The 19,777-nt window shown below is 40.6% G+C and overlaps 1 protein-coding gene across 3 annotated transcripts in view; it reads right to left on the bottom strand.

Annotated features, from left to right (window-relative positions):
• Nucleotides 1–687: 687 nt before the first annotated feature.
• slc33a2 (solute carrier family 33 member 2) overlaps nucleotides 688–19,777 on the bottom strand; it is a 28,535-nt gene continuing 9,445 nt past the window's right edge. Inside the window, exons 3-6 of one of the 3 annotated variants that reach the window (XM_085180149.1) lie at nucleotides 19,007–19,154; nucleotides 8,666–8,766; nucleotides 4,976–5,085; nucleotides 688–2,737 (exon numbers count right to left, since the gene is read on the bottom strand). In XM_085180149.1, coding sequence (XP_085036275.1) covers nucleotides 2,540–2,737; nucleotides 4,976–5,085; nucleotides 8,666–8,766; nucleotides 19,007–19,154 — 557 coding nt within the window. In that variant the 3' untranslated portion in view covers nucleotides 688–2,539. Of the gene's footprint in view, nucleotides 2,738–3,712; nucleotides 4,768–4,975; nucleotides 5,086–8,665; nucleotides 8,767–19,006; nucleotides 19,155–19,777 lie in introns of those variants that run through there. The other 2 variants (XM_085180148.1, XM_085180150.1) reach the window with 2 other exon arrangements.

The raw sequence follows: 19,777 nt of genomic DNA, 5'->3' as shown, positions 1-19,777 counted from the left end.
CAACTGTGGTAGGGAGGTCGGCCCCCAGATGCTCACTCTCACCACGGGGAGGTTTGTGGCAATCTGGCAACTGCAGTAGGAGGTCTCACTCTCATCAGCACTGCTGGATCAAGACCACTTCCTTACCTTTCTTTACTTTCATCTGCACGGGCTTTAAAATAGAGCTCACAAATTATTTGCCTGCAGTTGTTTCAAACCTCTTTCTTCATACAAAATCATTTACACTGATCTCTGAGGAAAAATTCAAGGAAAGAAGGGATTGTTTTATGGAGAGAAGTGCAAACTTCGGAAAGGCTTATGGAGACCAAACTCAACAGATACATATAAGGCTCACTTCAAACTCTCCCCTTTATCCCGCAAGACAACAAAATGCCCAGATAACGACAGTGGGTGAAGAAGTGTAAAGTGGAGGTGTATTCAGGTGCCATGTAAGCTGGTTTAATCCTCCTTCATAGCATTTGTTGTGTCATTAAAGCTGTATGGGTTTGGGGATCATGTGACATGGGGCCTATTGACTTCTGTAGCCCTTAGCTAGGACACAACAGAGAGCCAGTGTAGTGTTCAGGGTTGCCACAAGTCAAAAGTGGATTTTCAAAGGCAGGTGTACCCTCAAAGACCACATAGGACCTTTTTATTTTCTAGAATAAAAACGTGATAAAATTCAATAACAGGAAGACAAAAATAGACTCAACGTTTTACTCAGCAACTTTATTTTTGTGCAAATCTCAGGCAACACAGTAGCTGAGAGACAAGAGATATGCTTTGCTTATACGTACCACAAGTCATCGGACCTGGCTACATGGATAAAAGAGTACAGATGTGCTATGGCATCCCTTTATGTGCCATGTGAGTGAAAGCAGGCTTTTTTATTTAGATAAACGTGCTGAGGTTACTGCCTTTATTTAAAACCAGTCCATCGTTGTCCAACAATGAATTTTAAGACTTAATTTCTATTATTACATTCAGCTATGTGAAGGATTTTACTTTTATTCTCACCGAGCCTTGTAAGAAAAACATTCTACATTGCTGTTTCATTCATATATTATAACTGGAGAAAATTATTTTCTATAGGATACAGTACCATAAAGAGTTACAGCATATAGAGCGTGTAATATTGTGCATTTGATATTTTTTTTAACATGAAAAAACACAAAAAAAGTACAATGTTGTCAAGAACTGCAGTTTCCCAGTGATGTTGGTCATTCAAGTTTTCTTTAATAACAAGTTCGATTCAAAGGTGAGACGAGATGGCACCATGCAGTGTGTAAGGCTGAGGTTTCCTACAAGAAGCCAAGTGAAGGATGAATGTATTTGGTAACAAAAGAAAAGAAGTATTAAGGAGTATTGTACTCTGCAAAGAAATGAAACAGAATACAGTCAGGTCCAGTCCAGTCGGCTTGTGTTTGGACAGAGACGCCCTTTGTTGTTTGTTTGCAGTTTTACTCTAAAAGTCCACAATGGATTTTTTTTTTTAAACGAAGCAGTACAGATTTGATTTGAATTTAGACTTTCAGCTTTAATTTAAAGTTTTACCTTACTGTGCTATTCACAGAGCTATTCTACGTTATTTAAGCTATGTTGTGCTTAATGTTTTGGCTGCTGTGACACAGTATTTTCTCAAGTTTTAGGATAAATAAACGATAAAATGTTAAGTGTTTGGGTATTACAGCCATGTAACAAACAGTTTATCTACGTTCATGGGCTACATGAGCATTATTTCCCCATAATATACGACCCTGACTGTAAATACTAAATCTGTAACTCTTAATTCTTTTTTTTTTAATGAGACAGTCCCAGTAAATATGACTCTACGTTGGCTAATTGTTAGATATCATGTTGTATGTGTTGCTGCTCTACTCAGTCTGGCTACTCTGTATTTGCCTCCTGTGCATCGTACCATACAGCGTTGATACGAGGTAGCAATTTTTTTTCCATTTAGAGCTGTAAACCATACAACCCAGGAGAATGACTAACAAATTTACATTCAGTACATTATGACAGAACAAGGAAGCAATATTGCTTTTGGCTACAGCTCTTATTGCTGTCTTATGACAATATTAAAATGGCTCAGATGATTTTATAAAAGGCTTTGATTTTTTTTTCCCTTTGATTCCAAGTGATTTTTTTAGACTCCAAACTGCCCAACATTATCCACAGCTCATCACCCTCCCTTCAGAAAACTCTACACACTAATCCTTACCTACCCAGTATCGGCAAGCCTCGCTGTGCTCCAGTATATTTAAGACTTTATATATGCAAAAAATAAAATAAAATATCGCAAATCTGCCAGGGACATGATGTGCAATTAAGGAAACACACAACAAGAAAAAAACCTCTGTGACAGAGTACTTAAATAGCATGGCTGATTTTCCATTAAAAATGGCTGAGATAAACTTATTCAAGATCTTGTAAACTGAAATGAGTTTCTGAAGTCATGTGAGTTACATTTAACAGGATTCAAGAGCTTTTTAATGAGTCCAAATACTCAAATTATTTCACCACTGTTTCAGCACCTAAGCCAGGATGTTTCACCCTGATCTCATTTGGGCTGCTGGTGTTCCCTAAGAGCACCGGTGAAGGTAGCTGTCCACACGTGCAGGGCCGTTCCGGCAGAGAGGGTGAGGAAGAAGAGGAAGGCAACTTGGAAACCAAACCAATCCACCAAGCCTCCGGCCAGAGCGCTGAACATCAGCTTCCCCAGCACCTCGAGAGTAGCCAAGAAACTGTAGTGGGTCGCCTACAAGGAGAATTGGCAGCCGAGAGGTAGGATGAGGGGAAAAGCGATTAAAAGAGGAAGGTAAAGTAGAAGGAAGTGAGAGGAGAGAAGGGGAAATGGAGAGTTTGGGAAAGAAAGACACATTGTGAGTAAAAAGAGATAGCAGTATTGGGAGTAGAGTGCAACACAGTTACAAAAAAAAAAAAAAAAAAATGTGAGACTTCATCCTATCCATCAGCACAGCTTATCACCTTCTGTCTCTTAGGCATTAACATAGTTAACAAAATTAACCACTACATGGAGAAACAGGGCGAGAGATTAGATCTGAAAACTTCTGGGAAAAACAAACTGCAAAAGAAGAGAAAAATACGAAATGCTGGAATACTGGAAGAGAAAGCGTGAGATCATGGCCTGAGATGATGGAAAGAGGCCAAGCGAAGCAGGCTATCTGATCTCAGCCTTAAGGCTTTCAAGAGCGGAGTGAGAGAGGGAGAACAAGAAGGAAAGAGATTACCTAATCTCCCCACGCCTCCTCCCTCTGCCCAAGAGCAGCAGGTAGCTCTGACAAACATGGGACTCTAGTGACACCTAGACCATTACCTGAGCACATTAATTAAAATTAAGAAAAGCAGAATTCATTAGAACAAATGCTTCGAGTCCTATAATCAGAATACATTTACAAGAAGCCTGCACTGTTAATTGTGAATTTCCCAACTCTGGGGCTAATAAAGAAATCTTATCTTATCTGATAAAGAAATATTTTTACAACTTTGTCGGGTTCAGAATTGTGCTTTTGTTTGCACACTGTCAACGAGATAAACAAGGGTAACATTACAATCCCTTAAATGTCCCGTGCTGCAAAAAATACTCGTAAGTGTTTCTTACTAAGTGACTAAGTGTTTCCTGCGTATTATTTGTATTACTGTAGGAACAGAGCCGTGACAGTTCAGTCCAATAATTTATCAGCAGATTAACCCTTAACTGGGATCACTTTGATTTCTGTTTTTTGTTAAAGCAAAAACATTTAATATTCTCTGCAGTTCACTACTGTCTTTTCTTTTCTTATTTATGACATTTTTTTTTTTGATTTTGGAGAATGGACCATGCTCACTAAATCAGCTGAGGGCATTTCTCACTGGAAAAAAACAAAGACTGAAAATCATATCAGAATCTGATGAGTGGTGAGTGGGGTCTGTGGTCTGCAGGCCGAGGTAGAGCGCTCTGAGAGCCTGTGTAACCACAGTTAAGTGGAGTGCCTTTATTCTGAGCAACTTGTTTAACGGATTCGGTTTCTTTCTCCTGGGGATCGTTAACAAGCACTCACAGTATCAGTTTTCTGTTACTGGATAGCACTACCTTCAGTAACGCACACATTTACACACCAAGAGCAGGTGAGCTAATGCTCTCCTCTCATGTATGTACACACAGACCAAAATCCCACACCGACACTACAAAGCAAAACAGCCAGTCTGCGTCATGAGAATCTCTCAGATTAACCTCTGCTCTCCTCGTGAAATGCTGTACTTGTTCTCTCTACTTTCATTAAGTTTAATTTCATAACTGGATCTTGGTGTCTGTGCTTCAGCTTGTGATTTTTTTCCCCCTTCATCTTTCTTTTTCACTTTAGGACTGACAGCAATTTAAATGATAATTTGTCACCTTCAGAGATTGACTGAGTGACGTCTGAATGGCTGTGTGAAAAACGATCACCTCCAGGCAACGCTGGCCCAGATACGACGGGGACAAAAGGAGTTATGTCAAAGAGGAGAAAATGAGCAAGGAGAGGAAAAAAATCAGAGTTGGAAAAGAGAGTGTTTAAAAGACTAGATAATGACAAAGAGACAGGCAGTAGGAGGGACAATGTCAGCAAGGGGGCCCGCAATGCAAGGAAACTAGGGCTGCTGAAACCTTTGACATTTTCCGGGTAGAAACAGCTGATGACAACTGACAGGTACAGGTGACAAAAGGTATGGCACTTAATGCTGAAAGATTTCCTTCTCCGGCATCACTTTGACAACCAAAGGAAATGAGCTAACATTACACAATTTAACCTAAACAGAGGTGGTGGGGGGGAGAAAGACAGAAGGTGAAAACAATGAAAAGACTGTATTGTTGGCTTGTTGAGCCACAGGAGACCTAACAGTAAAGCACAACACAATTAACACTAAAAAAAGATGATGACAACAGAGCAAAACTTGTACATGAAAGCAGCCCTGGTCTAGTTAATGAGCTTGTTGGCGGGACAGAACTCCTTTTTACCTGAATGCTTTCCTCGGCCCTCTGAGTGCAATGCATCATGGTAGTGAAGGTGAGCGTGGTGATGAGACCACCCAGGAAGTGTTGAACACTCATGCTCAGGACTGCCATACCTAAGAAAGCACACACACGCAAGTAAAATGGATCAAAACCAGCCTTGACGCATCTGAGTCTAACTACAATAAGACAACAGAAAACCCAGCGGTTCCTTTTCTGAAAGCAGGCAGAAAGCTTGCAGCTTTACACGTCGTTTTCTCTGCTACACTACTCACTTTACAATTCTATGTTAAAGTGAAAGCAGAGAGACAAAGCAGCGAGAAACGGTAATCTGCTGAAGTGCAGCTCCCCCCCCCTCAGTCCCAGTCCCCAAAACACATGTAGTGTATCCTCTGAGGGGAAGTGGCAGAGCAGTGTTAGTGGGGAAACACAGAGGAACCACAGAGCCTATCTGTCTCTGCTCCCACTAACACTGAATTATTCACTCAAGCCGCCAGAGTTTTTGCCGAGCAAGACTCTTCAGTCAGCGACATAAGACTGGTGGAGTCAAAAAGATACACCGACTGATCAGACTGGAAGAACGGGAAGCGGAGGGTTATCATGTAATATTGAAATATCTGAAACTGAATGGGTTTTTTTTCTGTTTTGAGGGTTTTTATTCAAGTTTTCCTGAAATCTTTGTTCTGGGTTTAAAATGGAGGCGGGAGATGCCTCCACTTTGAGTTGGAGAAGCTTGATAGGGTAAGAGACGGGCTCAGGAGGAGATGAATGGCGTGAATGTGAATCCCGACCGGCTGTTCAGCGCAATCAGATGTGTCATTCAGACATTAATGAATGAATAACTGTCTGGAGGGAGACCTCTCCTACAGACGTCCTACACGTCATGCATTAAGACTGAACGCTTGAACTATAGGCCACTGGTTAACACAAGGTCTAACAGCATTTGAAACTGCCAGTGACAGGGGGGTAGGGACAAATAAGTAAATACTTCTGCCTACTCCTTTTCAAACAAATAATGGAATGATATTTTGTAATGATTGTGAAGGCTCATGTTTGAAATGTTTGAAATAAAAATGAACTGAACTGAACTGAACATTAGTACCAGGCTTTACATCCCACAGTTAACCTTTCAAACTTGACCCTCTTTTCCTTCTAAGGGTTCTTCACTTGTCATACAGCTGACACAAAAAGTTTCTCTCTCAATCTCTCAAAAATCTCAAACATTTTATATTGTAGTCATTCATGATTTCAACAACTCTCATTTTCCCAATCTTCCTATTTTAGTTGCTCCCATTAAGGGATCCCAATAGGATCGTTCGCCTCCATCTAACCCCTTGCATTCTTTTCCGTCACTCTAACACTCTGCATCACGAATCTTCCTCTTTTCTTCCCGCCTGGCAGCTTCATGTTCAGTATCCTTTGTCCAATAATCCCACTATCCCTCCTCTGCACATGCCAAAACCAACTCACCCTTGTCTCTCTGACTTGTTCCTCTGATATCCTCATTTCTAATCTTGTCCATCCTGGTCACTAAGCACCTTCAACTCTGGCACCTGTCTTTCTGTCAGGGCCGCCATCTCCAAACTACACATCATAAAAGGACTCACTACCATGTTGCAAGCCTTTCCTTTCCCTCTTGCTGCCCTCACCTGTCACAAATCACCCCTGACACTTTCCCCCACCCACTCCACCCTGCCTGCACCCTCTTGTTCACCTTTCTTCTGTACTGTCTGTTGCTTTGGAGGGCTGACTTGAGCCATTTAAACTTATTATACCTGTCTCTCTTACTTTTGCTGACTTTCACTTCTCTTGTCTTCAGAGCACACTTCCACCTAACCAGGCACTCATCCGTCAGCTCTCTACTCTCACTACAGAGCACAATGTTATTTGGAGACATCAGTCTCTCCATAGGCTCCAGCTAACTTCATCTGTCAGCCTGTCCATCACCACTGCAAACAAGAAGGGGTTCAGGGCCCATCCCTGATGTAATCGCACCCCTCACTTCAGACCCACCTGTCACTCCTACCACACACTATACAAATTGCCAGTTTAATTTGATACAACATTCAAACAAATTTTAAAGAATAAAAAAAATAATTAAGAAATAATGGCATCGTGATGGCATTCTGAGATCTCTGCAAGTCAGTTTTGGTTTTTAGTGTTCACAGTTTTCTCCTGTTTTCTCTGAGTTTTTAAATTACATTTTGTACCACAGATGAAATCCCCAAATTTTTTACAATATTGCACTGAGAAATCCATCCATCTTCTTAAGCACTTCCCCAACCAGGGTTGTAGTGGGTGGAGTCTATTTCAGCTGACACTGGGCAAAATGCAGAAAATACCTATCCTCAACAGTGTGAATATGACATGTAACAGTCTGTGATGATGTCTGTGAAGGTTCTCAGTCATCCAGGTCATCGTAGTCTAAGGAGCTTGGAAAGAAAAGCGTCTGGACTTCTTTAAGTTGCTTGAAGACGTTTCACCTCTCATCCGAGAAGCTTCTTCAGTTCTAAGGTCAAATGGTGGAGAGTCTGTGATGATGTGTCTTGGATGAGGTTTTGCTTGGTTCTTTGTATGGCAGTTTTTGGTCTGTATCATCCCCCTTCTCTAACTTCCTGCCCAATCTGCTCTGAAGCCTGACATGACTTTCTTTGCAAATAGACTTGGCATGTATTTTTAATGACACGGAGGACACAAGCCATTCCTGGAATGCTCCAAAATGCGCTTCACCACACCCTGTGGCATCCTAAGCACTGACTGAGAGGCTGCAAACAGGATAGGCCCCATGCATATCTTTGGAGTGTGCGAAGAAGCTGGAGCATCTGCAAGAAACTGTTGACACAGGAAGAACATGCAAACTCCATCGAGGCGGTCCAAAGCAATAATTAAAGAAGAAGGTTTTGGAACCCCTACTTCTAAAAGTCTCCTGTTATATATCCGACTGGAGCGATGACGTGTTAGGCCAATGACTACAGGTCAGCTTCAAGTGCACATGGAAATGCATTAAATCTGAATGAATCTACTGAAAGATTTACATCTTAACCCGTCACAACAAATGTCTAATGTAAAACCCTGCTACCGAAGTCTTACTTAACCTCAATATCAAGTTACTTTCCTGTCACTATAAACAAACAAAGAAACAAATAAATTAATAAATAAACATCAGCTGCTTAACCACAGAACAAACACTACGAACCTCATTTTACACATATCCAGAACCTAAATGCACTAGCAGAAATACCATAAAACAATAGCATTGCAGTAAACCTGACGACTATCATTGCTTGTGTCTTGCTGAGCCTGCCATAAGCACTGACCAGCATTATTTTTGCTGACTTCATTCCCTGCTGATAAAACTGTAACTGTGGCCACTGTTAGGCTTCGTAGCTTCACTGTGTTTGGTGTGTGTGTGATATTATTCACCGCCATTCACAATTTAAAAAAAAAAGAATATAAAAATTCTAGGTTAATATGGGTCAGTGAGTATTAGCACTTGTTTATTTGATTACTGCATATATGCTCATTGACATGATGACCAAACATGTAGCTCTTTGTTTTCATTGCCCGCTTCTGTCATATTTACATCAGAGCACCAAACATAAACCGAACTAAATAATCCAGAATTGTAGCATTTGTTAAAATATTTTGAAATCATTTACTTTGTGACCATTGTCTTATTGTGGGTTTGCTTCTCACCTTTCATGAGCGGTGATGGTTCGAGGACAGTGAGCAGAGAACTCTGGAAGACCATGCTGATTGTTCGCAACACAAACACGCGCCGCATCAGGGCCCCGATGCTGAGGAAAAACCAGCAAACAAGAAGAGCATCAGAGAGCTGTTAACTAACTTTTAAGTGTATTGATGAGCAGTGTGATACCTGATGAAAGCCACTCCGAGCTAATATCATTCAATTTAGAGACACTTTGTTTGTTTCTTCGCATTTCACAGACGCACGCGCGCACACAGTTACATACGTGCACGTGCATAAGTAAACAAGTCCCCAGACACTAATTGATTCCCTGTTAGTGCAAGAAAATCATCCCCCTGTGGGTCTGGTTCATGACGTAATCAATAACCTAAGGAGATCCCCAGCATGAGAAAGATAATTAATCACTGTTAACATACATAAAAACACACACACGCACTCACACTGTTGTGTGACATCAGGGATTAACAATGCCAATCACTCAGAGGATGCCTGCCACTCAAGGGACTGTGTGTGTTTGTTTATGGGTTTTTTTGCATGTAATTATTTATGTGTTTTAAAAAAAGGTTGTGAGAAAGAAAGGGAAACACAAGACAGGTTATCTGATTTAGTTAGGTAAGAAAATCTGAATTTATCTTTCATATTCAGACAGGCTCATTAAACATGTCTGCCAGTATAAATGTGACAGGAAACGAGGAGAAATAATGGTTCCCAAATAGATCTGTACCAGGGCTGTCGTGATTATATTTTCCAGCGGAGCTATCAACTATATTGTTAAGTTATTTGATTACTTGATTAATGTATTAAAACCTGTGCGTTTCAAAACATCTCAAAACCTAAAACCCAAGTTGATGCCATAAACTCTTTTAATTTAAATGTATTTTTATTTCTGTTCAAGACCTCCCCTTTTTCTTCTTTCACTCTTCCCTGTATCTTTATCTGGCTCTCTCTTCCCCCTGCACCCAGCGTTTCCTTACCTCTCTACTGGAAAACCAATCCTGCATCATTCACATGCTAAAGACATTCTTCTCTCTGTTGCTCCTTTGCCTCCCTTCTCAATGACAGCCTTTCATATCACGCACTCTCAAGAGATGCTGAGAGATGTGTGTGTGTGAGAAAAAGAAACCTCCCTGGCTGCCACCTCACACGGGCCAGGCCCAGATAAGAATAACTACGTTCTCAGGTTGCCAGGGGCAGTTGTAAAGGGGGTCACTCACTGACCACTCAGCCGTTTCTGATGGTAGTGAGGATATACCTTCCAACGGAGCTTTTAGAGGAGGAACAACAGCCCAGCCTAACTAACAGCCCTTTCTGTGTGTGTGTGTGTGTGTGTGTGTGTGTGTGTATGTATGTGTGTGTACGTGCAGGTGATGAGAAGTAGTAACCAAGTGGAGGAGCTCAGTGTACGTACAATCAAAAACTAGTTTTAACACTGAATCTACTACACATTTGTCATAACAGACCCACAGGCACAAACCACTGCTGTGCAATGATGTGATTTCACTTTTTAATTCTCACAGCTTGTAAAATCAAGTTAAAACTAAGGGGTTATCTTCAGCGGTCACATGAGAAAGCATCATACCAAAAATAAAAGAAAAACAGTTCATACTTGAGAAAAAGAATTCTTGATGCTCACAAAACAGGAGATGATTATACGAAATATTCACTCCACCTGTACAGGAATGGACTGTGAGAATCCAGACCAGTAAAAACATCACTTTTGCAGAAGAGACACTTTCAAGCCAGAGTGAAGCATGTCAAGGACAACCCGGAAAAAGATTATGCAGACTGGAAGCCATCCTTTGGTCGGATGAGACAAAACTAGAACCACAGTACCTGCAAAGAACCCACACAGGCACAGGGAGAATGTGCAACCCCCACGCTCAAACCCAGAGCTTTACACACAGTTCAAATAAATTACTACTATAAATTTCAGGGGAAGACAGTTTGAGACTGGATGAAGCCAGTGATTTATTTCCCAATGTAGTCTTTGAATTTTATTGTACAATGGTTTTAAGCCTAAAACATCACCAAGAATACTTACTAAGTATATTTTGGGTCAGTGCAAAACCTTGCAAAACTAAAAGATTGGTAATGAAATTGATGGCTTGTACAAAATTAAAGGTATATTTTCCAGGCTAAAGCTGTCTATCTTGTGCAAAATAACACATTTAGAGAGTATTCTCTGTGTTGTGAGGGTGTGAAGATTTTACCGCCTTTACAAGTTACATAGGTGTGAAATGGAGAGGGAGAGTGAAAGATCAAAAGCCAAAGTATGACAATGACATCTTTTGAAAGCATTTTCCCTAAAAAAAGAAAAAGAAAAGAAATCTTTGCCTTTGGAGGCTTTCTTTGTGTTTGCTAGTGTCACCTGACAAGTGGAGAAAGCCTGGAATCCAAGTGGAAGAAAAAGGACAAACAGACTGACATAAGAGAGAGCACATGGCAACTGATACATGTCAACAAACAGGCAAGCAAACACACTCATACAGCACTGACACAGATAACAAAACAGGGCAACAGAGACTTTGCTTATCCATTAGCTCGTCATTATACCATGTACATCTAACATATGCTAATTACTTTATGCACATAGGTGCAGAATATTCTAATCAGCAAAGATGTGAATTAATAGCAAGAATAAGGATTTATATTAAGACTACATCACTACATGGAGTGGGAACTAACACAATATCCTCTGTCCGGGTATTGTTGTTAGTCACAGTTCCCATCACATCACAATGGCCATAGGCAGGGCCGTCCTACAAAGTGATTCTATAGGCAGATGGAAAAATCTTACATAACTGTGGTCAGGTGCAAATGGCACAGTTTTATGATCTCTGTATTTAACATGGAAAATGTTTAAAAATCTTATTATTAACACAAAAGATGTTTATTCAAACATACCAGAGTCTATAGAAATTTCTCTTTTTTTATTATTGTAAGATTGATAGGGGTTTGTTTTTCCTGAAAAGGTTTTTGGTATAAACAGTAATTAACAAATCTCATAACTTTACGAATCTTTAAAAAGTTTTATAAATTACTTTTTTGGCTCCTCCCTTCAAGAGTCACCAGAGTGGATCATCTTCCTCCATCTCACCTGATCTTACCCCATTCCTAGCATCCTCTTCTGTCACAACAACCCTCCACATGTCCTCCTTCACCACAGCCACAAATCTTCTCTGTGGTCTTCCTCTTTTCCTCCTGCCAGGCAACTTAATCTTATCCAGTATCTGTACTCTATACATGCCTAAACCATCTTGCCCCTTTTTGTCTCCAAACTGCATCTAAGCTGTCCCTCTGATGTACTTGTTTCTAATCCTATCCATTCTGGTCACTCCCAGTGAAAAGCTGAGTATCTTCAACTCTACCACCTTTCTTTTTGTTAGTGTCACCATCTCCAATCCATACATCATAGATGGTCTCGCTAACATCTTGCAATTCAATTCAATTCAATTCAATTCAATTCAATTCAATTCAATTTTATTTATATAGCGCCAAATCACAACAAATGTCGCCTCAAGGCGCTTCATAGATACAGAGAAAAGCCAAACAATCATATGACCCCCTATGAGCAAGCACTTTGGCGACAGTGGGAAGGAAAAACTCCCTTTTAACAGGAAGAAACCTCCGGCAGAACCAGGCTCAGGGAGGGGCGGCCATCTGCTGCGACCGGTTGGGGTGAGAGAAGGAAGACAGGATAAAGACATGCTGTGGAAGAGAGACAGAGATTAATAACAGATACGATTCAATACAGAGAGGTCTGTTAATACATAGTGAGTGAGAAAGGTGACTGGAAAGGAAAAACTCAATGCATCATGGGAATCCCCCAGCAGCCTACATCTATTGCAGCATAACTAAGGGAGGATTCAGGGTCACCTGGTCCAGCCCTAACTATATGCTTTAGCAAAAAGGAAGGTTTTAAGCCTAATCTTAAAAGTAGAGATAGTGTCTGTCTCCTGAATCCAAACTGGAAGCTGGTTCCACAGAAGAGGGGCCTGAAAACTGAAGGCTCTCCCTCCCATTCTACTTTTAAATACTCTAGGAACAACAAGTAGGCCTGCAGAGCGAGAGCGAAGTGCTCTAATAGGGTGATATGGTACTACAAGGTCATTAAGATAAGATGGGGCCTGATTATTTAAGACCTTGTATGTGAGGAGCAGGATTTTGAATTCAATTCTGGATTTAACAGGAAGCCAATGAAGGGAAGCCAAAACAGGAGAAATATGCTCTCTCTTTCTAGTCCCTGTTAGTACTCTTGCTGCAGCATTTTGGATTAACTGAAGGCTTTTCAGTGAGTTTTTTGGACATCCTGATAATAATGAATTGCAGTAGTCTAGCCTGGAAGTAATAAATGCATGAACTAGTTTTTCAGCGTCACTCTGAGACAGGATATTTCTAATTTTAGAGATGTTGCGCAAATGGAAGAACGCAGTCTTACATATTTGTTTAATATGTGCGTTGAAGGACATATCCTGGTCAAAAATGACTCCAAGGTTCCTCACAGTGTTACTGGAGGCCAAGGTAATGCCATCCAGAGTAAGAATCTGGTTAGATACCATATTTCTAAGCTTTTCAGCGCCGAGTACAATGACCTCAGTTTTATCTGAGTTAAGAAGCAGAAAGTTAGTGGCCATCCAAGTCTTTATGTCTTTAAGACATTCCTGCAGTTTAACTAATTGGTGTGTGTTATCTGGCTTCATGGACAGATAGAGCTGGGTGTCATCTGCATAGCAGTGAAAATGTATGCTATGTCTTCTAATGATGCTGCCTAGGGGAAGCATGTATAATGTAAACAGAATTGGTCCTAGCACCGAACCCTGTGGAACTCCATAATTAACCTCAGTGTGTGAAGAGGACTCTCCATTTACATGCACAAATTGGAGTCTATTAGATAGATATGATACAAACCACTGCAGTGCAATACCTGTAATACCTACAGCATGTTCTAATCGCTCTAATAGAATATTATGGTCAACAGTATCGAATGCTGCACTAAGGTCAAGAAGGACAAGCACAGAGATGAGTCCACTGTCAGAGGCCATAAGAAGATCATTTGTAACCTTCAATAAAGCTGTTTCTGTGCTGTGATGAACTCTGAAACCTGACTGAAACTCTTCAAATAAACCATTCCTCTGCAGATGATCTGTTAGCTGTTTGACAACTACTCTTTCAAGGATTTTTGATATGAAAGGAAGGTTGGAGATTGGCCTATAATTAGCTAAGACTGCTGGGTCTAGAGATGGCTTTTTGAGTAAAGGTTTAACTGCAGCCACCTTGAAGGCCTGTGGTACATAGCCGATTATTAGAGATAGGTTGATCATATATAAGATCGAAGAATTAATCAATGGCAGGACTTCTTTGAGCAGTTTTGTAGGAATGGGGTCTAAAAGACACGTTGATGGTTTGGAGGAAGTAATTATTGAAGTTAACTCAGAAAGATCGATTGGAAAAAAAGAGTCTAACTTAACATCAATGGAACTAAGAGTAGCTGTAGATAATATTACATCTGTGGGATGATTATTGGTAATTTTTTCTCTAATGATAAAAATTTTATTTGTGAAGAAGTTCATGAAGTCATCACTAGTTAACGTTAAAGGGATGGTTGGCTCAAAAGAGCTCTGACTTTTTGTCAGCCTGGCTACAGTGCTGAAGAGAAACCTGGGGTTGTTCTTATTTTCTTCAATCAGTGATGAGTAGTAAGCTGTTCTGGCTTTGCGGAGGGCTTTCTTATAAAGCAACAAACTATTTTTCCAGGCTAAATGATGATCCTCTAAATTTGTGACACGCCATTTCCTCTCCAGATTACGAGTCATCTGCTTTAGGGTACGTGTTTGAGAATTATACCACGGGGTCAGGTACTTCTGATTAGAGACCTTAGTTTTCACTGGAGCTACAGTATCCAGAGTCGTACGTAGTGAGGAGGTGAAATTATTAACAAGATAATCGACCTCTGTTGGGGTAGCGTTCAGATAGCTGCTCTGCTCTGTGTTGGTACAGGGCATTGACGATGATAACAGTGGCTGGATTATATTCTTAAACTTAGTTACAGCGCTTTCAGAAAGACATCTACTTTGATAAAGTCCACTCTCCACTGCTGCGTAATCAATTATTGTAAAAGTAAATGTTATCAAGAAATGATCAGACAGGAGAGGGTTTTCAGGAAACACTGTTAAATGTTCAGTTTCTATGCCATATGTTAAAACAAGATCTAGAGTGTGATTAAAGTGGTGGGTGGGTTCTTTTACATTTTGAGAGAAACCAATTGAGTCTAACAACAGATTAAATGCCATGTTGAGGCTGTCATTTTTAGCATCTACATGGATGTTAAAATCACCCACAATAATTATTTTATCTGAGCTCAGAACTAAATTAGATATAAAGTCTGAGAAATCAGACAGAAACTCTGTGTAAGGCCCAGGTGGACGATAGATGATAACAAGTAAGACTGGTTTCTGAGTTTCACAGCTGGGGTGGACAATGTTAAGCATCAGGCTTTCAAATGAATTAAAAGTCTGTCTTGGTCTTTCATTAATTAATAGACTGGTGTGAAAAATTGCTGCCACACCGCCCCCTCGACCTGTGCTTCGAGATTTCTGGTAGTTAGAATGACTCGGGGGTGTTGATTCATTTAAACTAACATAATCATCCTGCTGCAACCAGGTTTCTGTAAGGCAGAGTAAATCAATTTGTTGATCAATTATTAAGTCATGTACTAACAGAGACTTGGAGGAGAGAGACCTAATATTTAATAATCCACATTTCACTGTTTTACTCTTTGGTTCAGATGTGGATACTGTATTGTTCTTTCTTTGTGATTGTTTAAGTTGTTTGTTGCTGGTTTTTAGTTTGTTTTTTGTCTTTTTGGAAGCAGACACAGTCTCTATGGAGATGGGTTTTTGGGGGGGTAGCAGGAGGAGAGAAGCTGCAGAGAGGCGTGTAAGACTGCAACTCTGCTTCCTGGTCCCAACTCTGGATAGTCATGTTTTGAGGGGTTTAATAAATTTGTCGATATTTCTAGAAATGAGAGCTGCTCCATCCAAAGTGGGATGGATGCCATCTCTCCTAACAAGACCAGGTTTCCTCCAGAAGGTTTGCCAATTATCTATGAAGCCCACATCGTTTCTGGGACACCACTCAGACAGCCAGCAATTTAAGGAGAACATGCGGCTAAACATGTCACTCCTGGTCTGATTGGGGAGGGGACCAGAGAAAACTACAGAGTCCGACATTGTTTTGGCAAAGTTACACACCGATTCAATATTGATTTTAGTGACCTCCGATTGGCGTAACCGGGTGTCATTACTGCCGACGTGAATTATGATTTTATTGAATTTACGTTTACCCTTAGCCAGCAGTTTTAAATTTCCTTCAATGTCGCCTGCTCTGGCCCCTGGAAGACAATTGACTATGGTTGCCGGTGTCTCTAGCTTCACATGTCTGAGAACAGAATCACCAATTACCAGAGTTTGACCCCCGGCGGGTGTGTCACCGAGTGGGGAAAAACGGTTAGACACATGAACGGGTTGGTGGTGTACCTGGGGCTTCTGTTTAGGACTACGCTTCCTCCTCACCGTTACCCAGCCTTTCCCCAGCTGCTTGGGGTCTGCCGGGGAACAGCTAGCGGGGCCTACGCTATCTTCGGCTGCACCAGCTACAGGGGCCTGGCTAGCTAAGGGTGAGAGCAGGGTGCAAAGCCGAGTCTCCAATTCAGTAAAACCTTCACTTTTTCTCTTGCCGCTTTCCTTCTGTCATACATCACCACTAACACTCGTCTCCACCCACCCCACCTTTCCTGCACTCTCTTCTTTACATCTCTTGTGAACTGTCCATTGCTTTGGATGGTTGATTCCAGGTATTCAAACTCCTTTACTACCCCTTCTCCATTCCATAAGCATTCTGTCTTGCTTCTGACTTTCATTCTTCTTTTCTCCAGAGCATACTTTTACCTCTGAAGTCTATCTTCCACCTCTTCCCTACTCTAACTACAGATCACCATTACCATCTATAAAGACCATAGCGCACAGTCTTCCTTCCTGACTCCTCTGTTAACCTATTCATCACTATTGGAAACAAGTAAGGGCTCAGAGCAGATCCCTGATATAATCCCACCCCTGACAATGTTTATTCATCTCAAACTGTTGTAATTTACAATTGAATGTTCTAACAGGTACCTGTCTGCCACCTGTAGCAGAAAGTCTACCATCTTATACCTGTCTGTAAAGGTGACAATTAAAAAAAACTAGGTGGATATTGTGTCAAACTTGAGGGGTGCTTGTGTGTGTGTTTGCATTGTGTCTTTGCACACATCAGTGTTTGTCTGATGGATTTGCTGCTCATGTCCACGCCCCAGAGAGGGGGTTCCCATGCTCTCAAACAAGGCAGCGTTTACTTAAATTACTGCAAACCATATAAAGAGTGATAGGAGGCTTAAAACATGAGATAGAGAAGTAAAGGAGACAGTCAGTGCACACAAAATCACAGACGAAAATAATGGTGGGTAAGTAATTTCTTGACAGCCACTCTTCCACTTAGACCCTTTCTGATAAAGCTTCAGTGAACAGTAGGTGAAACAAGTGAAGTGAACTTTTTCACCAGTTTCCTCACATTTTTAAGGACTCACTACATACACACAAAGCACAATTTTTGGGCTAATAGCTCTTTGAGAATTGTTTGATATTTCACGTTATGAAACCACTCTGGCCTATGCAACACTGCATAGTGTGAAAAGTATTACTACTGTTTATTTCATCATCCTTAGTTAATCAGTGTGTTTATTGGACTATTATTTTGTCTCAGTTTTACCGAAGTAAACACTAAAAAGTAATTAACACTGGAAATACTCAAAGTCATTATAAATTTACAATAAATGCTGGAGTATTATAAAAGATTAGAACCATAGGACACTTTATTTTAGTTTCCATATAATGGCCCAGTTGCTTAGAAGTACTGTATTTATCTCACAACATGCATAGTGTTCAGAGCAGAAGTTAACGACATATTGTGATCAAGTATCTGCGCTAAAGAGGTGATTGTTTTGTGTGTGCGTTATGCTTGGACACCAGATGTGAAACCCATCCAACAAGACTAACACCTGGGCTCATCGGATGGTGATCATGAGAACACATGGCTACATCAAAAGGGAATGGGTTCTTCAAAGGGGAATGTTTTGACAAATAGTATGACGTTGAAGTCTGACCTAGCTAAAAGTAATAAACTACAAACAAGAGAGTACCATTTTATTAGAGCTGAATACCTGCTAGAATGGAGGGAGGAGGGGGAGGGCACAGTAGGCCATTCTCTATAAATTAAGACCCCCCTCCTACCACCCGGTGTGTCTGTCTTTAATAGGGTTTGATTTTGTTTGTCTACTGTTTGCATCCCCCAGGGCATTTTTGTCTCTTTTTTTGTCTGAGCTTTGGGTTTATTGGAACTGCTTTTCAATAAACTCTTTTATGCAATTTAAACTTGAATCTACAGTGGTTTTTTTGTATTTTCTGACTACATTAGTAATAGTTTAAGATTTTTGTTTAGAGAGTAAATCAAATCTTCACCTCCAATTTTTGAAACAACAGAATAGCCTTGTTGGTGCCTATCAAACTATTATCTCTGCAGTTTATTCTTGGATTCAATGAAAGAAATGGGTAAAAATGATGTGTTTTTGGCACAGCCTGCTTGTAACAAAGTACCTAAAGATACAATTTAAAATTGGTTCTTTGCTACAGTTCTCTGTTATGTATAGAAAAATTACAGGTTCATCTCTTGAGTAAGGAGTCTTTTTATGTTTGAATGATTCAGGGGACAGTGTTATGTGGCTTAACAAAAAACAACTAAACAAAAATAAGAAACCCCAACAACATGCTCTGAAATGGTCAGGTTCAAGGACTAGACTGAAAATGAATGACAAAGCAGTCAATGTCCCAAGAAATATGTTTATAGCCCTTTAGAAAACCCAAAGAACTATTGTGATTTTGCAATGTCTTCTTGGATTGATGGTGATGGATGTTTTTCAGTACTCTTTAGCACTTGATATTAAATAATCGATTAACTGAAGAAACCTACCTGCCAGGTTACTTCATGATTAAATATCTTAGTTTCAAGCCCAGGTGACTATTACACAGTTTCATGAAGAATGTGGAGTTAGTGACATGCAATTTAAAGTTTTTCACAGGCATTTTACACATTTTTCAAGGGCAAACACCCCCCAAAGACGCCGCTTAAATTGAAGGGTTTTGCAAAGTGAGACCACTGAAAAGAGTCACAAAATACTTCTGCCACAGAAAAGAGCCATGGTGAAACCAGTGATAAATGATGGTGCTGATGAAGGCTACCTAAACTGAGCGAGCAGCAGGCCTCCCAGGGATGATCCGCAGATGGAGAAACCCATGGCGATGACGCCGTTCCAGAAGCCGAGCTCCCTGGCAGTCATGTGGTGATCCAACAGGAACAGAGGAAACATGGTTACTGCACCCTGCTCACCTGCATACACAGTGATAGTAGACAGAGGTGGACAAGAAGAAGAAGTCCAAATGAATGATGAATTAAAATGGGTGAAGTGTCAGGGTGGTGGTAAAGGGGTTGTAGGATACAATGAGTAAAAGACGCATTATCTACCGTATACATCTGACTAAGCATTGCTATTTTCACCAACGGTAAATATAAGAGACACTTTCTGAATACACATGCGTATTCCAATCACAGTCAAATATTATGAGGGTGCTGTATCAAACTGTTTAGCCTGCAACACTGAGAAAAAAAAAAAAACATGGTTTTCCTGAGATGACGACTGCAGAATCAAATGCGGAACATGTGGCGCACCCAGGCCTATTCCTGGAAAGTGTCAATAATAGATGCCTGACAAGAAAAAGAATACCCTCAGTCACTTTATCAAACGGGGGCCTAGCACTTTTCCTAAAGCACAAAAAGGAAAACACAACAAAAACACAGAAACTTCCACAGATGAAACAGACCGCACAAAGACCTTTCAGTCAAAATAAAAAGTTTCTGTCAGGCAGTAAGACTTTCTCTGTGTGGTATTGAGTGTGGGGGTAATGTTCTGCTGAACATTACAGTAAAATATTCAGTGGTGCCGACTATACGCC

This window comes from Neolamprologus multifasciatus, chromosome 12, assembly GCF_963576455.1.
Source record: "Neolamprologus multifasciatus chromosome 12, fNeoMul1.2, whole genome shotgun sequence".
In the NCBI taxonomy this organism is placed as follows: Eukaryota; Metazoa; Chordata; class Actinopteri; order Cichliformes; family Cichlidae; genus Neolamprologus; species Neolamprologus multifasciatus.
Note: the sequence above shows the minus strand (reverse complement) of the source record. Positions and strands in the feature narration are given on the sequence as shown.